This window comes from Martes martes (genome assembly GCF_963455335.1).
Source record: "Martes martes genome assembly, chromosome: 1".
Lineage (NCBI taxonomy): Eukaryota > Metazoa > Chordata > Mammalia > Carnivora > Mustelidae > Martes > Martes martes.
Genome location: NC_137888.1, coordinates 138,303,601 through 138,320,812, shown reverse-complemented (window position 1 = coordinate 138,320,812; position 17,212 = coordinate 138,303,601). Strand labels below are relative to the sequence as shown.

Genomic DNA, 17,212 nt, shown 5'->3' with positions numbered 1-17,212 from the left:
TCTATGAGGACAACTAAAATCCACATTCAGATTGTTCTCACACCTATATGCCCATCCCTCATCTTCAACTGCAAGTGACTGCTGCCATTTCACACAATCTCAAGAAGAATTTACCTTCCAGGCATAATTCCCTTTTTCTCCATGGCATCAAGAGTCTTCTAACACCACAGGCAAATATCATGTTTTAGATTTCTCTCTCTCTTAGGAGCTAGAATTATTCTGTTAACAAGCAGTATAACAGAAAGGCTTTGAAGCTAGGCCAACAGTAGTCCAAATGCATGCTCAGCCAATTTTTTAAAATGCACGACCTTGGACAATTTAACCCTTCTGTTCCTCAAATTTCTTGCCTATATTTGAAAATAACATATCCTAGCTCACATCAGAGGTCTGCTGTAAGGATAAAATTATATAATGAGATCTAGAAATGAGCACTTTATCTGACAACAACCAAAACAAAACCCAGATGGCAACTGTAGATTCCAAGAAAAACAAAAAGCTATTTTAAATAGAAAGCAAATTCTAAGCAATTAATAGAGAATATAAATAATCCATTTGTTATTTGATACTTGGGACATTCCCCCCTTGGGAGGCACAGGTTTAGGGCAAGATTTATATTGCCTTGGGACGCCTTGATGGCTCAGTCAGTTAGGTGTTTGACTTCAGCTTAGGCCATAAACTCAGAGTCCTAGGATGGTGGGTATTGTCGCTTTGTAAGGCTCCTCACTCAGCAGGAAGTCTGCTTGTCCCTCTCACTCTCCCTCTGCCACTCCTCATGCTCATGCTGTCTCTCTCTCAAATAAAATCTTGGGCGCCTGGGTGGCTCAGTGGTTTAAGCGGCTGCCTTCGGCTCAGGTCATGATCTCAGGGTCCAGGGATCGAGTCCCGCATCGGGCTCTCTGCTCGGCAGGGAGCCTGCTTCCTTCTCACTCTCTCTGCCTGCCTCTCTGCCTACTTGTGATCTCTCCCTGTCAAATAAATAAATAAATAATCTTTAAAAATTAAAAAAAAAAAAAAATAGGGGCGCCTGGGTGGCTCAGTGGTTTAAAGCCTCTGCTGTCAGCTCAGGTTGTGATCCCAGGGTCCTGGGATTGAGCCCCGCATCGGGCTCTCTGCTCAGCATGGAGCCTGCTTCCTCCTCTCTCTCTGCCTGCCTCTCTGCCTATTTGTGATCTCTGTCTGTCAAATAAATAAATAAAATCTTTTTAAAAATAAATAAATAAATAAATAAATAAAATCTTAAAATTTGTATTGCCTCATCTACCAATTCAACCCCGCTGTGTGAACACTGTGGGTACTATTTACATAATCCTAATACTATAAATGTAGATTTTTTTACTTTTCAATATTTAGAGTCATCTGATAAAGCATGGAAACTAATCACACCTATAGGACAGAATATAAATATTTTCATTCTTGATAATGTTAAAAAAAAAAAAAAAAGTATAGCAAAAGAAGCCAGGATGTGGAAGGACGACGATATTGTCTCCCTAAGGAGAAGATTCTACCTCAACTATCTGAGAGATTATGTAAAACTGAATGGTCAAAGAATGTGGGCATATTATAATTTTAAATAAAACAAAGTAACTGTAAAAATAAAACTTATAAAGAGAAGACACTTTTGTCAGTTGTATCTACTCAATAAAAAAAAAAAAAAACTATAAGCACAATATTTAGAATTGAGTGGGCAACTCCCAGAACAATTAAGAAGAAAGGTAGACAGAATTCTAGTTCTCTGAAGAGTAGGCTGGGAGAAGGAAGGAGAGACTTATCCTCTGTGGTTTCTGAATTTTATTTTCTTGTATAGATACTGCTTTAAAAATAACAATAGTCTCTTTTTCGTGGTAAAGATTTAAGTTAGACATCAACACTATCATATGTTTAAGTGAAAGCAAATTATTTTAAAATGCATGAAATTGTGCCTGTGTATGTGTTGCTTGTGTACCTTCATTTAGATAGAACAAAAATAAGAATGCATTACATTCTTCTGTTATCAGTCTTTTCCACTCGGTATGTCACATATTTTTTTATGTACCATAATAAGCAAGCAAATGGTACATGGATGGACAGGTGAACAGACAGAGAAAGACCCCCTAATGTTGACAGTGATCTTTTTTGGTAGCAATATTATCATCTTTATGTTCATCTTAGTATTTTCTACTTTTTTTTTTTAAGATTTTATTTATTTGACAGAGATCACAAGTAGGCAGAGAGGCAGGCAGAGAGAGAGAGAGGAAGGGAAGCAGGCTCCCCGCTGAGCAAAGAGCCCAATGCGGGGCTCGATCCCAGGACCCTGAGATCATAACCTGAGCCGAAGGCAGAGGCTTTAACCCACTGAGCCACCCAGGTGCCCCAGTATTTTCTACTTTTGCAAAGAACCCATATTATTGTTATGACCATTAAACAAAACAAGGCTTTTTCAAAAGGAGATTAAAACAAAATAAAAATTATGTTCACTTGGTAGAAAATGTAAGTAAGTGGCATATTTCCTGGTAGAGAGCTCCCGTTTATCCCCTGTCACTGTTTCTTCCTTTCCACCATCTCTGAGACAGTCCCTCCTGCTCCACCTCCTCTACTACACCTATCTCAGGAGAGTTCACTCCACTGCCTCCTACCTGAAGTTATTTCAACAGCCTTTCAACCTGACCCTCCAGCTCCAACGACTCACTTGTCTAATCTACCCAAAATAAACATGCAGAACTAATGTCAGACCATGACTCTGTCCATGCCTCATCATTCTCCTACACTGACTTTCCACTGCCCCATTATTTCAGTTAAAACTTCCCTGCTTAGTCCTCCTCGTGGTCATTCCATAATCCAGTGTCCCTTTAACTCCCAAGCCTTCCATCCCTTTCCTCCTTGATGTACACATCAGGCTTTGGCCACCTCCCCTGCCTTACCTTATGTTCTCCAAAGCCGCTTCATCACTGTTTTGATAGGAAAATCTACTAACCCATCCTTCAAATTCCAGCTGTACTTCCATCTTCCCCACAAAGCTTTCTCAGGTAACTTCATCTTCCTTCCTAGAACCCCTACTTCCTCAGTCAGAACCACACAGCTTAGTACCATAAAGCTTTTTGTGTTAGTTCTCTCTCTCCAAATAAAACATAGATGCTTGGAGAGTAAGCTTGTGTCTTCATGCTTGTTCTGTCTCCCCTGTGCACATATTGATCAGATAAAGAAATTACAAAGTATGAATTACCTTTAGTTTCACAATACATTTACTAATCTGATGTCAACTCAAACCATTAATAATTACTTATCAAGAGACTGCAAAATGGTAGGTGAAGTGCAAGAAGCATTAACTACAAGGTTACTTGTAAGAAAATAAGTTCTCTCTTATTAACCTGTTACTGTCATACTATTCCGTATCGTAAGTGTATTTTTAGCCACCTAGGTAGAGCCGATCAGAATAGGTAGCTAAATTATGCTTCCAAATGACATAACTCTTTATTTACACTCTTATTTACATATAGAGCTATTTACATAACTCTTATTTACACCACTAATGTACAGGCCCTTTAAGATATACAAAGAACCTAATCTCATTAGGAGTTACTGAATAACAGTTTACCACATAAGCAGGAGCTATAATTTATACTTTATAACCCCCACAGCAGCTGGTACAATGGCTTTTACACAGTAGGAAACAAATACGAAACTTGAAGTAAGTCATATCAAAATACTGTACAATTCTCAATATTTTAAAATAAAGTTAGTGACACCTAAAAATGGCTGGTACTTACTTATATATCCCCAGGAAAGTCACTGTGTATCAATTTCCCATTTGCTATTATCTTAATAGCTATTATCTAAATTGAAATACTTTGGTCAGAAATAATATAATATAAATGCAACGTGGCAGGGAAACTGGAAAACATCATCAGTGACTCATATAAATAAACATTAAATGTTAGGACTCAAAAATCTTGGTCACTCATCCAAACAGAAACTAAGTACCTATTCTGTGCCAGACCCCAGGTTGGCTCACATGGTACAATCCTTTCCTTCCACAAGGAAACTGAGACCCAAAAGAATAGAATTCTGTGCAAAGCACACAGAAAATTCAGTGGCAAAGCTAGGTAAAAGCCTACTCGTAATTCACCAAGTTTTGGAACAGACCACACTAATGTACCTTGATAATTTTAACATTTTCAAGTAATACACATTTTAATTAAAACTTAAATTCGTATCAGAACCACCTATGTTCCCAAAGTTAAATCCACAGAAGCAACAATTTAGAGTTGTAAAAATTGCAGGCAAAAGTTAAAGACTAAAACTTGTGGTCAATTTGAGGCCTATATCTAAACATCATTTTATTATCACACAGCACTTTTGAATTTTTGCTGTCTAATTTCGCAAAAACAACAGACTCATACAGTTTAGCATCTGCCTCAGGCTCTCTTGCCTTATAGATAGCTTGCTGGAACATAGTTTCACCTTCTCTCCACTTGTTTAATTATATTCTGGATGTAGCACAATTTTGCACCAGCCTGCTTACCTGCAGATACCAGGACAACAGCTGTAAACAAACTCATCTCTTCATCACTAAGTTGGAGGGCATTTAGCTTCTCACTAAACTCAAACATAGAGTTTAGCAGATCCCCTGCTCCCATTGAGTGTAAATCATCAACACTGTATTTCTTCCCACTTAAAAAGGTGACTGTACGCTCCTTTGCATCAAACAATGATGCAAACCGTACCATTAAAACCTGGAAAAAGAAAAATGTATTTGAAGGAGTTCAGTACTAATACTAAGAAATAATTCAGTATTCAAGCCAGTTAAGAAACATCCTACATATAAAAGAAAGTTGTAAAAGAAAAACTGAGTTTATTTTTACCCAGAACCATTTCCTTAAGGTAAATTCTCTACCAAAGCAATAAATATCTGTGGAGTGAACATCAAAAAAATTCCAGCCACTAGTGGCAAAAATACTTGAGTCCTGTGATATTCTGAAACTCTATTAATAAAGATTCTGAAATGCAAATATAAAATTAAAGCAGGCAATAATGCCAAGAAATATGAAACTGGGCCTTGGCCAAAGGCATTAAAGAAACTCTTTAAGCTACCAAGTATATCACATGGTCTCTAAATCCTAAGTAAAAAGAGCAGTATTTCAATGCAACAACACTTAGAGACATCAAAACACCAAATATAGCCAAGACAAATGCACGGATAAACTCTAATTAGACTATTTTAAGAAACTATAACCCAAAGAGACAATACTCAAAGAAAACTATTACAGCAGAAGTGTTCCAGACACCAAGTTGTAATTCAAATCCAAACCAAATCAGCAACCGCTTATCTATGGCACTCCCTCCCCTATAGTAAATGGTAACACCTATGTCACATATTTCTTTCATAACCAAAGGAATACTGAACAAATAGCTCCCCTTTGCAATTTTCCCAAAGACGTGTTTTACTCAAGACAATCCAAAAGAGGGTATTCTATGGCACTAACTAGAACACAGCAATCCCAAGTCATATCACAAGGTGGAAAGAACACAAGTCCTGGAGTCTGGGATTTGTGTTATGGTGCTGTGTTAGAAATGTATTGGTAATTTCAGAAAAATCTCTTCACCTCTGTGGGCCACAATTACTTAACCTCAAAAAAATGAATGAACTGAACTTGATCACTGACACCCCTCTAAGATTCAGAGTTTAAATCTTAACTCTAATGTTTTCCTTTACACTGAAAATCCTAACCTAACAGTTTTACTTCTAAATTATACCACAGCTATTTTATTTATGAACATGGCTCCTTTTCCATTCTGAGCCAGGTGCTCCTAAAAACAGAGCATAAGGCCAAAGTTTACACGGAATGTGCACTACCATACGTGAAAACAGGTTTGAGGAAAAAAGAAATGAGATGACAGGGATGACAGCAATTATCAGCAAATACCAGAGGATGCATTACTGAGCAGGTCGCCACTCAGTATCATTAACAACTGAGAACTCAGTCTGTGGGACCAGCAGGGGAAAATGAAAATATATTCCCCAGATCCCGTCCCCCATGGATCACAGAAGTGGCCCACCAGACACCAATGTTCCACCCACCACCCTGCATTTCAGAATAATATTTAAGTGAGCTCTGAGCAAGTCCTGAGGCTCCTCACACTTCAGCAGGACCTAGAAGCCATAGGTGGGAGGCACCTAACATAGCACAGAAACGCCCGTGTCCTACTCAAGATGGCAACAGCAGCTGTCCCCTAAGTCCAGGCAGAATACATCACAGCAAGGGAAGCCAGAGAAGAAAAGGTAGCAAGGATTCTGGATGAGATGAGGCCAAGAGAGTCCACAGTAGCACAGAAGACACATCTCACATGACCCTGAAACATTCTACAATCTCCTAAAAGAGAAAAACCACATTCTATTTACCCTTTGTACTCTGTACTGGAACACCAGGCTAGGATTTCAGTGGGTGTCTAATGCTCTGCAGACCCTGCCTGCAGTCCATACCTGGAAATAATACTACAACCTGGAGGAAATCTGTACGCTGAGGATACAGAGCAGTTGTATTTCAAGCCCTAAGAAACTCTGGATTTGTCATATCTCTTCCCAAGATTCTGATATAGTTATCTTTTGCTGGTAATTTTAGCCTCTGGACTATAAATACTTATTTAGAAAAGAATGAAAATGTACACGAAAATAAAATACTACACACACCGTGCACCGATATTCTAGATAAATAAAACCTACCTCAAAAGTCCCAGCCTTCAAAAGGTTGACCTGGTCATGCTGAGAGAGATCTCTGAATCCAGGAATACGCTTTGCAAATTCCACCACTTCTTTCACTGCTGGGGTGAAGCTCATTGAAAATTCTTCCCAGATTTCATGCCCAGATTTATGAGGATCCACATATGGAGACTTACTCATTGGACAAACCTAGCATGCACAGAACAGAAAAACTATTAAATTATGAGAGATGATAAAGAAACTTCAAAAGTGGCATCTCAAATCATTGGAAACCCCAATGTGAAAATAACTCTCAGACATAGGTAAAATCTACTAATAATAACACTTTCTCTTCTTCTACTTGCCTCATGTTAGAAAGCCTCATGGCAACCTACTCTGAACAGCAATTAGTGCATCACAAAAGAGGCAGCCTAAGGTATTTCAAAAACCTGAATTTAAGAGTTTATTTTTTAATACTGCTGCCACCTTACGCTGGTTTTATGATTTTCAAACAAATTCATACATACTTTATTATCAGTTCTAGTCATTAGTCATAGCAGATATTATAATTACTATTTATTAGATAAGGAAATGAGATTCTAAGAAGTTTAATTTCTCTAAATATAGCTAGAAGTCACAGGCCTAGAACCCAATATTTAGTTAATATTTCAAAACTCACTTTTTTCCAAACGGCACAATTACAGTATTATAATTTCAAAGAAGGAAAGATAGTGAGATGCCTCACTTTTCTAAAAAGGTCATTGACCAATTATTTCATAAACAGTGGTGTGACCACTGGCTTCCACTTGTTCAATTAGAGAATAATGATGGGAGATACAAGGGGCACCTTCTGTATAAGGATTGGTGAGGAAAAACTAGGAAGCCAAACAAGGTATAAGAACACTGGAAAGATTACGAACATTCACTGTGTACTCTGTTAGTAAAATCAGCCTTTAAATTTTCACTAAATCCATAGGAGATCCAGGAATGGGATAATTCTGTAACCATGGAGAATATCACAAAATTAGAACCTAAATGCTTGTAAATTTTTCCCTCCTTATAGCCATTAAGTCTACTATGATATAAGATCACCTTTCAGACCCATGGAATCAAATACTTGCAAGTGACAAGAAAAATCTAACAAAAGAATTGGAGTAGTCTCAGCTATTTTGAAAATGAAAAAAAGAAGACTTTAATTACCTGGCTGTAGAAAATACCAAGCACTATCAAAGGACCTCATGGTTTATACTGGAAATGGTGTGGTACTGCTGTTTTTGATGAAAATTTGGCTGAATATAAACACTGTACTTTCATGTAGACTATTGTATTTGATTAAAAAAAAACTTGAATAATATGAATAACATTTACTCATCTCATAAGATGAAGTCTGAGAAAATCCTTAGAAACTAGCGTATTAAATTATTTCTAAAATTCTCAAACAGTAAAACACCTAACCATGTTCTATATTCAAAGACCTTTTTGCAATATATTGGTTAAAGAACCCTCTCCATAGAAATTAAAGGATTACTAACTGTGGCAAGCTAAATGATCAGCCCTTTGAGAAAATCCCAAAGCTAGTAAGATAGTGATTAATCAGAATGCTTAAATTTTGAAAGGGATTTCTAAGAATTAAAGGATCAATTCTACATGATCCATATTTTATTTAAAATCTTAATCCCAATCATAGTATCAACAAATCACAAGCTTGTACCTAGTTCTGTGTGAAATTAGGTCAATCAACAAATGATGTTTTAAGTATTTGACCTAAAATATCACACAACACTGATTCTGTAAGTCTCAAGTTTTCTGATACCACCCCTGCCCCTGAAGTTTGTATACTCCCCACAAATAAAATAAAACCTTCAAAAGCTTTCCTTGATGCAAGTTGAGTAAAAAAATTGATTTCACTATACCAGATGCATTCTCCCTCCAGTGTTGCACAGGTAACTATTCTTGTTCTCATTCTGAGAAAATCCATCTATCGAAACTCTATCACATACTCGTTGAGTATAAGCATTGGAGAAGTTCATACAATGTCCATTTGCAATACAAATGGCATGCCCATTTGGGTAATGCATTATGTTCCTCCCTTTGTACTGTCCATTGAGGTGCTGCTGGCTCTCACTACATGGAAAATGGCTGCTAAGCCCACTGCCACAATGGTCATGATTTAAATTATATTGCTCCATGCCCTTGGGAATCCGTTCTCTCTGAGGCTGCATGGTCTCTGCTGAGTTTTCTCGCTGCTCCTGATTATACATAAAGGTATCCTTGTGTGCCCTGGTCACCATGCCAATTACTTCATCCTTTGCAAAATCAGAAGAGGGAGAAGAGCTTTTGATGTTTTCTTGTTCCAGCTGGGGCTTGGGTCGCAGCTGTTCCTGGGCTGGTAAGGCTGTCTGTTCATGATGTTCCAAAGTGTCATTCTGCAAATGACCACTGAACTGGCTGTTCATCATAGTCTTCATTGCACTCTGCATTTCAATTAGCATCCTCTGTTTTTCACGCTTAGGAATACGACCAAACCGAACAGCTATTAAAGAAAAAAATATTTAATGTCTATATTCTAAATAAGACCTGTTCATACAAACAAATAGCACCAAATTATCTCTGTTACCTATGGCCTCTAGTGATACAAATAAAAAATATCTGCATGTTTCTGGCCCAAATTATTCTAAATTTGCTGGTTATATTTTTAATGTTACCAGAGGAAGTGGAAAGGAGAAAATTTTCTCATTTTTCTTCCAAAAAAGAACTAAGAGAAGATCTATGTCTTGGGTTTTTAGGAGCAAAACTTTAAAAATTTGAAATTAATAAAAATCACAGTTTGAAGCAGATCAGCATTACTACACAGCACCTATTAACAAGGCTGAAGGCTTGTTAATAGGCAAATGGGATTCAGCCACCCCCAGCCATTAATGTTAATGGAACCTAGTAGGTACAAGTAGTCCCTGAATATCTAACCTTTGTCAATTCACTTTTGTAACCCTGTTCTCAAGACCCAACTATTAAATGATCTGCTCTTGGGGTGCCTGAGTGGCTCAGTCATTAAGCATCTGCCTTCAGCTCAGGTCACGATCCCAGAGTCCTGGGATGGAGCCCCACATCAGGCTCCCTGCTCAGCGGGAGGCCTGCTTCTCCTTCTCCCACTCCCCCTGCCTATGTTCCCCCCCCCTCCCTCCCCCAAATAAATAAATAATCTTTAAAAAAAAAAAAAAGGATTTGCTCTCTCCTTTTCCAACTTTTTTAAAAAAGAAAATGTTTTTTAAAATTTTTTTAATTAAAAAAAAAAACACAGCCAATAGAAATGCAGTTTTTGGAAAATTTGCTGGATTTTAATTAAAATCAATGAAACAAAAATTAAATCATTCATTCTCCATTATTTTAGAGGTCAAGTTTTAGAATGTGTTCTGTCTCCAACATTCCTATCCCTGAGGGACAGAAAAGAAAAGCTTTCTAGTCTAATATTCATACTGAGATAATAAATATCCAATATACCACCCAGCAAGAACTCCTTACTAATCTAATTGTAGCCTGTGACATTATTGCTATCATGGACAATTTTATCAAGTTTCACTCTACCTCTACTCCCTCCTTCACAAACGATGGCCATTTCTGTTCTTTTGGGGAAATCACAATATCCACCAACTTTGGATCAGGATTTCCAGTAATATAAAAAAAATGTTCAGGCAAATGAAATCCAAAATATCAACTGCTGAAATCCATTACTCAAGAAGCTCTATTACAAACAGTATTTGTGTAATATTATTTAGAATAACTTAAGGGACTGCTTAAGTGATGCCTCCCTAGATAAATATCAGGTTCATTCTTAGCAATTCTTAATTAATCCTACTAAACTAATCCCTCTGAAAACCTCATACTCTTCTGTAATGTTACTTAGAACTGAATGAGACTATCCAAAAGTGATTTTCATAAGCATAATAGAAGAGTCAAATGTTCCAGTGATGTCATCCACAGAAAATACTAATAGTCCCACAAATTAACTTTTATTTTTATGGGAATGGATCATGCCAGAATTTAGCAATCACCTCCACCCCAGACCCTACTGTTCCTTTCAATTTTGTATCTCCTTTCGATGTATTCAGAACCTATGCCCTAAAAGCACATTACTGTCTCAGTGCTAACAAAGTCACAGAGGTAATTCACATAGGAGAAATGGATTCCTCAGAAATGCTAAGAAATCAAGGAGAAAGAGCCAAGGATCCCTATATTCAAAAAAAAAAAAAAAAAGAGGGGCGCCTGGGTGGTTCAGTTAAGCCTCCAACTCTTTTGTTTGATTTCAGCTCAGTTCGTGATCTGGGGGTCGTGGGATCAAGCTCTGTGTTGGGCTCCACGCTGGGCATGGAGCCTGCTTGAGATTCTCTTTCTCTCTCTCAAAAAAAAAAGAGAGAGAGAGAGAGAAAATGAATTGTTTTTTTAGGAAATAAAGTATTCAAACTGTATACTAAAAAATGGGGGGGGGGGTTTACAAGAAGTCTCAAAGAGAGCCAAAAGCTGTTTTTCCAGGGTGATAACACTAAAATTTAACTTTAAAGAACTTAGCATCTTACAAGGCATCAAAATGTGTTTTCTAAAATACACTTCACTCTAAGCACAAGAAAGCCACTGGTAACTTGCCTATAGGTCTGGTTTATGCTGAGGAATAAAAGCCTAGTTCCATATGTTTTAAGAAGAGTACTCGTTAAAGTGGGAACATACCATCTCTCGACATTCCAACAGACAGACACTTTTTGAAGCGACACTGCTGACATCTGTTTCTATTCATTCTCATTATAGAACAGTTTTCATTCTTCAGGCACTTCTTGTACTGAATGTTTTGCTGAATGCTTCTCCGAAAGAAACCCTAAGAACAAAGGAAGATGTACTCAGCCATTTAAAAACATCCAGATGAAATCCTTGTAAGCACTCCCCCCACAACTATTGAGTATTTTACTAGCTACCCAGGAAATAATTCTGGCTTAGAACACAGGGATACATAACACTGACACACAGAATTTAACTGGATTCTTACTGTTATTAGTAAGCACCTATGCCCACTAGCCAACCAAAACTCTCCTTCCCCTTCTTCCCTTTGGAGAATCTGGGAGCTTGCCAAGCACCCCTTCACACACTTTACCCTGTTACTGGCCTCTGCCTGAAGCCACACTTTCTAGTCCAAACTTTAATCACACAAAAATCCTAAAAATCTTGAAATATGAATGAATGATTTTTAAAGAGCTGACAGAGAAATGTGTTCCATAGCTGTAATTCCCTCACTAGAACCCAGGACTCCATCAGAAGAGCTTGGTCTTTCCTGGATCATTACCTGCTAATACCAGCAAGGTCTACTTGCATGTGCCAAGTACATGTGATACCACACACCCACAGAGCAGCTAGTGATCCAAGGAAAGACAGTTCCCAGCTAGATGGCTACAAATAACTGCCTTTACTATACTAACAATTTAAGAATATGTTCTGGGGGCACTTGGGTGGCTCAGTGGGTTAAGCCTCTGCTTTTGGCTCAGGTCACAATCTCAGGGTCCTGGGATCGAGCCCCGCATCAGACTCTCTGCTCAGCAGGGAGCCTGAGCTTCCCCCTCTCTCTCTGCCTCTCTGCCTACTTGTGGTGTGTGTGTGTGTGTGTCTCTCTCTGTCAAATAAGTAAATAAAATCCTTAAGGAAAAAAAAAAAAAAAGAGTATGTTCTGTGATGGGTCTTCAAAGAGCTCCAGCTCCACGGTCTCAGGAAGAACAGAGAAATCAAGAACACAGCTACCAAACTTTCAAGTTGCAGTTTCTTTTAATATCATAACTAACCACACATTTCATGAATCTGTATAATTTTGAAATACAACATTTTAAAATTTTATTATTGCAATGTTATATGTGGACACTAAAATATCTGAACTAGACACATCTCTAAGAGGCTACAGAATTAGGTGTATTCATCAAGGACACACAATTAGGATCCCTTGCTTGTGCTTTTGTTTCTTTAGCAATACAGTGAAAATGATGCCTGCTCTACAATTACTTCACATTTTTATTAAAAAAAAGAGAAGAAAAGAAAGAGTAAACAGTAGAGAATTTTTTAAACAGTGGAAAAGTACTAGTTCTCTATTAAATACTGACTAGTCTTGTGAAGTGACCCAGCCATTAAGAGCTACAAAACTCACAATTTATTCAGGGCTACCCCAGAAAATATTTCTTCTTCCATTATGTATATTCTTCATCTTGCTCACCCATCTATCTTGCCAAACCGGATTCCTACAACTGGCTTTCAGTCAGAAAACAGCAAGAGCAAATGTCTTGACAATATTAATTTCTGATGCTCAGGAGAAATAGTTGTGTCAGATTTTTTAAAAAGAGAGAGAGATTCCCTGGATGTAAGTAGGAGGTATAGACTATCTCACTTGGAATTAGCTGAACCCACCCAAGAAATAGTCAACGAACCTTAAAAATAAAATGAGGTTTCTCAAGAGTTCAATTCATATTCAAGATTCTTTTACTCACTTGGCATTACTTCTGAAGATCTACATTTTTACAAGTATGTGGGAATTATTCCCAACTCCTAATACCTGATATATCAGAATGTCAACATACCTGAGGAGACTTATTCAAAGTTTGGTTTAAACTAAGCCAACAAGGCAGCAGTGCCTTGTCTGTTTTGCTCCCTGCTATTTCCCACTACCTGGAATAGTGCCTGATGCATTAATGAATAAGCATCTGTGCACTTGGTTTCATACCATAATTAAGTTCGAGCAAGATAGCAAATTTATTTTGATCAAAATCTTAAAGAAAAAAAAATATTTTCACTGAATTAAAAATACATTTTTCAAAACAAGTTACATTTATATACTACATAAAATATTTAAAACTTTAAGAGTAGCTGCTAACTTCTCTCATCCTCCCAGGCTATCAATTATGGAAACTGGCCAAGGCTAACTCCAGTTTCTTTAATCCCAGAACAGTAGCTTACCTTACAGCCTTCACAAGCATGAACTCCATAGTGGAATCCTGATGCCACATCCCCACAGACTTTACACAGTAGAACCATGCCACTAAATTCTAAGACACAAACAGACACAAAAGTATAAAGCTGGAAAAAAAACTTCAACTGTTTGTTTTCTTTCCAACTGATTCCAATTTATTTTATTCAACTTGTAAGTACTTTTGAAAGGTATCAATCTACTTTAACAATGCAAAAGAAAAATCTTTACACCAAATTAACAAATCCAAAGAAATCTTAATTTTCTTTTAAACACAGTTTATGGGACTGCCAAAAATATCTCTGAGAGCCTGATGATTTTTAAACATACACTGAAATTCTATGAATCTAGAATTACTTTACACCATATATATGCAACCAGAATTAAAAACAGTTCTCCTCAGACAGAAGAGTCAATTAACAGAGGTGTGAACACATGTCTCCACAGGCTGCTATACGATACACAGTCCAATTCACCTAACAGGCACCATTCCTCCCCTGTATCAGCCCATCTTACCTCCACATTCACTTAGGGGTCCAAATTCCACCACTCATTTAGTTAACCCAATGCTGCTTTGTTTTCTAATCCCCAATGTTCCTAGCTCCAACTTCATGAAAGCAAACCCCTTCCCATAACAAGTACTCTGTTCTAGAAACCAGATTCAGTACCTAGAGTTCAGAAGAAAGGCAACTGTGAAAATGTGGTAGCAGGGGATACCCTAGAGGAAACATGGTCAGGCACAGTACAGGTCACATTTCTTGCTCTGTGGCAAGAACCAATTTGACAACCCCCAGGCTGTAACTTTTAAAATCATCGCTGATTTCTTATCTAACTACTAAACTATGATTACCCAAAATAGGGGTGAAATGACACCCAAATGAAAAACTGATAAAATAAACCCCACCTGCAATTAATGGCACCAACCTTTGAAAATTAAAGTAACTTACTCGTCACTCCACTATGACTCTTTGTCATCCCAGGTGCACTCGATTTGCTTGTTTTCATAGAACAATCTATTCGATCATTCTTCAGGATGCCTTCAATATTGGAGAGATCACCATTTTTGGGATTACCATTGTTATCAGAATTTGAGCTATTTGGAGAAGATGGAACAGAGGAGGAGGAGGACTGGAAACTGTTCTCAGAACCCTCACTGTGACAAGAGGCAGGGCTAGAGGCTGAGCTGGAAGAACTGATATAGGCGATCACACCTCCTAGAAAAAGCGAGAATTCACATAATTAGATACATGACAATATATGTTTTCTATTTATCCAAATCTTAACAGTAAAGTCACTAATTTTAGAAACAGGTTGCTGACTAAATATCCACTTACCCTAAAAGGAGAAAATAACTTATTTCCTTATCTCCTATTCTTCCTGCTTCCATAAAGCTCGAAGCACAGATCATTTCCACTGATTCAAAAAATAAGAAGGTTCTCACTGGCTTAATTATTCTGAGCACATAAAGATCCAAACCTAAAGCTTTCCCTTCCCTGGGTTTTTTTGGGGGTTTTTTTTTTGTTTGTTTGTTTGTTTTTACCTAAGAGCTTAGAGTAAGCAAACTGTTTTTGCCATGAAGAAGTCTGCTTCTGGTCCTCTCTCTGCCTCCTCTCTCTCCTCATTACAGTAACACAATCCTAGAAACAATGAGTTCATTTGCCTCCACCAGCACTTGGCTAAAACACAGGTTAACCAGGAACAGATGTAACATTTGGAACTCCAGATAATTTATGTCAAAATAGGGAAACTTTCATAGCAGCTGCTCCCCGAATCTTTCCTGAAAGATCCCCGAAAACTTCTTTGACTATCCACTAATCACCAGTTCTACGCTCCCCCTTCTCCACCCGCTTCTGCCACTGGCCTTGCAGACACACTTATCCATGAACAGCTCTTAAAGAATCCAGACTCACCACCTGTTCTCTGACTTCTATTTACAGTAAATGTTAAAAGAAGCTGAAAGAATGCATGCTCTAAGAGATTAACATTAAGGCTGACACTAGTTTTTTCTTCATAGAGCTACTCTTAAAACACTACTCAGGACCTCACCAATATAACCTCCACAACCCTGGTGAAAACTGGTCTTGACCTCTTTGAGAGACTATAAACCTCCCAGGTTAAGAAATAGTATTTAAAAGAATATAATTTCAAACATCTTCCCTCAAAGACATAAAATGCTGCAAGAGTTACCCCATAGCCAAATATATTATTTTCCAAATCCCAGGCCAAACAACTAATTCTCAACTTTTCTGCCAAGATCTACTGTGGTTTCTTTTCCTCTTTCTTCTATCATCAACAAACATTTATCGGCCTTTTCAATGTGCATCAGATACAAAGGTAAAATTATCTCTGTCACTGTCCTGAGCTCTTGTTTAAATCTACTATTTACCTGTTTCCATCTCTTTCTCACTAGACTATAAGCACCTAAGTGCACAGTGTCTCCTAATTTTCTATACATGCTTTACAAGTAATAAGTCTGCCATAAATATTTTTAAGACCTACTTCCCTGCCTTTGTGAAGCCCACATTTAATTACACAGACACATCCCAAATATCATAAATTACTAGGAAATCACAAAACAGGGTATTTCTGAAAACAATCTGGGTAACTATACAGAGTAGTAAGTGAAGAGTTCTCCACATTCCCTAAGTGATAGCTGCAATTTAAGCATTCACTCTGAAATAAACTTCTCTGCTATTGAGAAATGATTCCCCAATCTTTTTTAGATAAAAGCCACACTTCCCACACTTTATAAGTCAACACACACGCGCACGCACGCACATGTACACACACACACACAGCAAAATGCTAAGGCCAAAACAATTCCAAAGAACAGAAAGACACTTACACAGAAGAAAAAAATGGGCAGAGGAATTTTAGGTCACTTTCAGTCTGTTGTGTTGAAATAAGGTACCAGACACGTATTTAAGTACCAATTATATAAATGGTGGATGGGAAGTTCCTGAGAAGTAAACTGAAACCGTAACTCTTGGGGATTTTTGGTCACAACCTAAAATCGAAGTTAAAACAGCACTGCCATGCCAAGAAAAATACAACAGTATTCATCATACACAAATATGCATAAATGCAACTAAATGTACCTGAATTTTGAAGACAAAAAATACAACGTGGAGAATTCCATCCACTTTTCCATTCATTAAGCATACACCTGCTATTAGCATTGAAGTTGGAGGTGTGACTCTGTCTTTCTAAACTAACCCACTTCCCAAATGTTCTCTTGGCATGTGCTTATCATCTTCCCAAAGCGAAGCCAGAGCTTCATGATTAATATTAGACATGTGTGCTCCCCACCTATAAACCAGTCATTCTCAAAGTGTGGTCCCTAGATCAAGAGCTTCAGCATCACCTGCAAATCTGTTAGAAATCTAAGTTCTCAAGCCCCACTCCAGATCTACTGAATCAAAAACTTTTATCAACCTCTTGGTGAAACTGATACACAATAAAGCAGTTACACAGTAAAACCGGGACTGTCGCAAGCCAATGTCTTTATCTGTGTTCACTGGAAGAAAATGCTACCAAGAGTAATTTTTTTAAGA

At 37.7% G+C, this 17,212-nt stretch overlaps 1 protein-coding gene across 1 annotated transcript in view; it reads right to left on the bottom strand.

Moving 5' to 3' along the window:
* Positions 1–17,212, bottom strand: part of NR1D2 (nuclear receptor subfamily 1 group D member 2) — a 29,426-nt gene that overhangs the window by 5,801 nt on the left and 6,413 nt on the right. The window contains exons 2-7 of the mRNA XM_080830274.1: positions 14,606–14,872; positions 13,649–13,737; positions 11,393–11,537; positions 8,587–9,206; positions 6,698–6,883; positions 4,499–4,709 (exon numbers count right to left, since the gene is read on the bottom strand). Coding sequence (XP_080686400.1) covers positions 4,499–4,709; positions 6,698–6,883; positions 8,587–9,206; positions 11,393–11,537; positions 13,649–13,737; positions 14,606–14,872 — 1,518 coding nt within the window. The remainder of the gene's footprint in view (positions 1–4,498; positions 4,710–6,697; positions 6,884–8,586; positions 9,207–11,392; positions 11,538–13,648; positions 13,738–14,605; positions 14,873–17,212) is intronic.